Here is a 4,405-nt window from a genome sequence, read left to right as displayed (position 1 = left end):
CGGAATTATTCCGTTTATCACCAGATGTTACTAGATGGGTAATCATGGACAATCGGATTGTTTCCAAAACGGTCGGAAAGTTTCTGGTACCTCGCGAGCTGGCGAAATGTCGATTCCGATCGGAATCAAACATTGAGAACGTGAAAAGGAGGTTAAGTCTCGAGTGATTGCTTGCGGTTGTTGGTTGTGTACATACTATTTGTGCTTAAAATACATCGTGATAATGGTAAGTATTGGAAATATTTTACAAGAAAATTAATAATAATATTAACAGTAATATTATAATATTAATATTTATATTTATATTATAATATATTTATATTTAAATATAAATATATAAATATATTTATATTAATAATATTAATAGTGTGTAATATTATAATATTAATATTAATTATTTTGTAAATATTATATCTTTTTTTTTTAATGTTATAGTTAGCAATATTACGCCATGAAAGAGAGAGGCAGCATCTCGCTATCGGTTTATATCGGATAAACAGAGATATGACTAGAGGACTTATAAATGCATTGGAACCGCATCTTCCTCTGCGAAGAAGTCCTCTGGCAATTCCAAATGAGTTGAAGGTAAAGAAAATATTACAACAAACTAAAAAAAAAAAAAAAATTTTATCTTTTAATAAGAGATTATTATATTATATATAATTTTTATTTATTGAATTAGGTACTGTGCGCCCTGAATTTCTATGCTCAGGGTAGCTATCAAAAGGCTGTTGGTGTAGACTGTAGGTTGAGCATAGCTCAATCTACAGTTAGTACGTTTTTACAAGAAGTTACGTGTGCCATCAATGATCATCTTTTAATTAAGGCAATGGATACATTTTCCAACGACAGCACAAGAGATCCAACAAGTTGTTCAGAGGTATATGTATACAAAGAATAATGAGTCGTGTAACTTTATGTATATATACACAGGGCCCACACGTTGACATTCTTTATGTCGTATCGTCCTCTGTGTTTAAGATGTCGGTAAATAAAAAGAGAAAAACTTATGTTTCAGAAATTATAATATCACTAGAATTCCAGGCTTAATTGGTTTTGTAGATGGAACTAACGTTGCTATAAGAGTACCTGTTAACCACGAAGGATTGTATGTTAATAGAAAAGGATATCATGCACAACATGTGCAAATTGTAAGGAATTTGACTTTGTAATATAGACAATTTTTTAAATATTAATAAATAAAATATATATATATTCAAATATAAAGTATATTTTAAAATTGAAAAATAATAAAAGAAACAAAAATTAATAAACATTAATATATAATATAATGTATATTTTTATATTTTATTAGATATGTGATACGGATTTGTATATTCTGAATATATTAGCAAGATATCCAGGATCTACCCATGATTCCTTTGTATGGAGAAATTCATACGTTAGACATCTTCTACAAATGCAACATGCACATAATAATCATTGTTGGTTATTTGGTAATTATTAATTTAAGTTATTGAAATGTTTATTGAATTAGTAAAATATCAAACGAGATTACTGGATATGATATTTAAACTTTTTTTTACTTTTTTTTAAGGAGATTCTGGATATCCGTTAGAACCGTGGCTGTTAACTCCGTTTCCTGAAGTGCAGCCAGGTACACAAGAGGAACATTTTAATCAAAGACACAGTAGTGTCAGAAATGGTGTAGAACGTTGCATTGGCGTTTTGAAAAAACGGTTTCGATGCCTCCTTAGTTAGATATCGTACTCTAGAATATGCTCCAGAAAAAGCAGGTCAAATAATAAATGCCTGTGCAGTACTGCACAATATGTGCATACGTGCAAATATACCTCTTCCTCCAGAACCTGAAGAGGCAATTATGGCTATGGAAGATGACATGAATAATGGAGAAATACAGCCAGTACCGGAAGGCCGAGCTATATTTAATGAAGGCCAGAGAATGCGCAATCATCTTGCCACTCGATTAGCAAATGATTAATAAAAATAACATACAGTACGTATTTAGAAAGGTATTTAGATATTTTTTATTTGTTAGAAGTCGCGTCATGCCGGGTACGAGAACGAGCGAGACTCGAATCCGCCTCGAGATCTCCACGCCCTTGACTCGTACGAATCGGGAACAATACTGCCAATGAATGTAAATATCGTCTCACTGTTTTTTCTAGACTCTACGTCCGTAATCGTCGTTGTATATACACATAAGCGTTTCGTCGGCTTCGTTTAGGATAATTTTTTGCGTTGCGTTTTTTTTCACAGCCTACACAAAATACTCTTAGTCCATCCGCAATTTTGTCTCTCACTGTCTCTCTTGTCTCTCACTTTATTATTTTATAGCTATAGATATTAAATATTATATACAATGTCTTATAAACAGGAATCTGCAACTTCTCAAATAATCTGCTAAAATAATTTACTCTATGGAAGGAATATTCGAATACATTACATAGTACCATTATATATGCAACATGTATTATGATATTATACAGTTATACAGTTATACAGTTATTTTTTAAATATTGTTCTAATGCCCATTTTCTTCGTTCTCACTTGTATACGATGCCTGTAACTATTGTATTTCAAAAATTATATACAACAATGTGCAATAAAAAAAGTTAACTGCTTTTATTGTTATAATATTAATTATTATCATACATACCATCTCTACATTCATAAAATTTTTTAAAGTAGCTGCAACATCTGTAACAGCATCTGTCAACTTTTTAAGCGTTTCTGTTTGAGCCTGCATTTCGTGTAATATTTGTATATCGATATCTAAAAGAACAAAAATTGTAAAAGCATGTGTGAAAATTAAATTTGACTTATAATTACATTTAAAAAAGTCATAACATATTTTTTACTTTCATTATCCTTATTACTTCTCTTTGACAAACTTTACTTTGACTATCTTACCACGAATATCTGAAGTCTTTTGTCTTTTTGGGCGCTTTTTTAATAAGTATATAAAAAATGTAAAATGTAGGGAATTTGTGATTGAATATAGTCAATTCATGATTTAGCCAATAGGATAGTTACTATTGTGTCATTAATAGTAAAATGTAAAAAATTATTAAGCTATTAAAAGCAAATTTAATGTACTACAAACCTCTGCAGGATCTGTCACGCTTAAGTGTCCCGTTACTGACTCTATCCCCATCAAAGCAAGTAATCTCTTTTCTGTATCTTGTAAAGATGCTGGTGATGGACCTCCTCCTCCTGTTCCTCTCTGATAATTTTTTAATTTGGATGCTTTTGATTTTACATCCAAACGCCAGTCTCTCCATGACTATAAAGTACATAAATGCAAAACAAATGTTTAGATATTTTTTAAAAAAGAAATTGAAATCCTAAGGGAACAATACATGATTCTTTCTAAGTATACCTTCATCCATTTCTCTGTTGATTTTGTGGCTCCATGGCCACAACTATTCAATTCATTTGCTAGCTGCTCCCATAAACGCGCTGTTTGTTTTCGTGCCTCAAGACCTTGTATCCTATTTTGGGCTAGATCAGGATGTTCTTCCATAAATTGTATGAGTATTTCGCGTTGTTCCAAAGTAGTCTTTTTCCTTCCCTATGATTAAGAAAACGATAATTTGTTTATATAATATATAGCATAATTAACCCTTAGTTCCGACTCCAAGGTCGTTTACGACCCTGCCGAATTTTCAAAGTGCTGTAGTTTTTGAAAACGGGTAGGGAGCGCGCATAAAAAAAAAATATTAAAACTTTTTTTTTTCAAAATATTACTATTGGGGCTTCAACTTGAAGGTTGAAGGAAGTTACTTGAATTTTTTCAGATTTTTTGAAGCGTTTTTATTGTCCCAAATAACGCTCGGACGCGAACGACCCTGGAGTCGGAATTAAAGGTGCCGAAAAGGACGGTCGGAACTAAGGGTTAATAATATTAATAAGCAAAGAGTATTTTGCTATTACTATATATATTATATTATATATAATATACACAACTTTGAACGAATTTGGTGCTTCTCGTAATTTAAGCGATTATATTATACTACTTACATCATCTGTCATTTTCTTAGTCTTAATTAACTCGACTATAATTCACAAGAGCACCTGGTTTGAAACGCGTCCGTTACGGTCGAGTGATCTTTTCACAGTCCGACATTTTAGTTATTTTTCTTCTAGAATTGCATTGTAATTGGTTGTAAAAGTCCATTTCGCCCGTTCCTCTTGTTTCGTTTACGTTCATTCCGAATCGACAGAAATGATCGGAAAGCCGATTCCGCTTGGGATCCATAATAGCAAAACCGTATTAGCGAAATCGCGGTCGGAAACTCGCCAGTCGGAATCTCACAATTCCGATCGGAATCACAAAATCTCCATGATAGGTGCCCAGATCGGTTTACGATAATGTTTTTCAGTTTTGAACTTTTCAAAATGGCGGCGCGCCTAAAAGGCC

General features: G+C 32.3%; 2 protein-coding genes across 2 annotated transcripts; one reads left to right on the top strand and one right to left on the bottom strand.

The window, feature by feature from the left end:
* Positions 1 to 504: 504 nt before the first annotated feature.
* On the top strand, positions 505 to 1,963 carry LOC108780012 (putative nuclease HARBI1). Its single transcript, XM_018547583.1, has 5 exons — positions 505 to 585; positions 683 to 880; positions 1,316 to 1,457; positions 1,559 to 1,618; positions 1,719 to 1,963. Exons 1-5 carry the CDS (start codon positions 505 to 507, stop codon positions 1,961 to 1,963), a joined length of 726 nt encoding a protein of 241 aa, XP_018403085.1.
* A 543-nt stretch (positions 1,964 to 2,506) lies between these two features.
* On the bottom strand, positions 2,507 to 4,017 carry LOC108780011 (uncharacterized). The gene is made up of 5 exons (XM_018547582.1): positions 4,006 to 4,017; positions 3,365 to 3,556; positions 3,089 to 3,268; positions 2,642 to 2,725; positions 2,507 to 2,551 (listed from the first exon to the last, which is right to left on the bottom strand). Exons 1-5 carry the CDS (start codon positions 4,015 to 4,017, stop codon positions 2,507 to 2,509), a joined length of 513 nt encoding a protein of 170 aa, XP_018403084.1.
* Between the last annotated feature and the right edge of the window lie 388 nt (positions 4,018 to 4,405).

The sequence above is a fragment of the Cyphomyrmex costatus genome, unplaced genomic scaffold (assembly GCF_001594065.2).
Source record: "Cyphomyrmex costatus isolate MS0001 unplaced genomic scaffold, Ccosl1.0 scaffold661, whole genome shotgun sequence".
Taxonomy (NCBI): Eukaryota; Metazoa; Arthropoda; class Insecta; order Hymenoptera; family Formicidae; genus Cyphomyrmex; species Cyphomyrmex costatus.
Note: the sequence above shows the minus strand (reverse complement) of the source record. Positions and strands in the feature narration are given on the sequence as shown.

What these genes read in the sequence shown, in the direction of transcription:
- LOC108780012 (XM_018547583.1), top strand. Translation starts at nt 505, where the DNA reads ATGACTAGAGGACTTATAAATGCATTGGAACCGCATCTTCCTCTGCGA. An exon ending in ATCCAACAAGTTGTTCAGAG is followed by an intron (nt 881 to 1,315) that starts GTATATGTATAC and finishes ATATTTTATTAG; the next exon opens with ATATGTGATACGGATTTGTA. An exon ending in GTTTCCTGAAGTGCAGCCAG is followed by an intron (nt 1,619 to 1,718) that starts GTACACAAGAGG and finishes ATGCCTCCTTAG; the next exon opens with TTAGATATCGTACTCTAGAA.
- LOC108780011 (XM_018547582.1), bottom strand. An exon ending in CAACAGAGAAATGGATGAAG is followed by an intron (nt 3,269 to 3,364) that starts GTATACTTAGAA and finishes TGTACTTTATAG; the next exon opens with TCATGGAGAGACTGGCGTTT. An exon ending in ATTTTATGAATGTAGAGATG is followed by an intron (nt 2,552 to 2,641) that starts GTATGTATGATA and finishes GAAATACAATAG; the next exon opens with TTACAGGCATCGTATACAAG.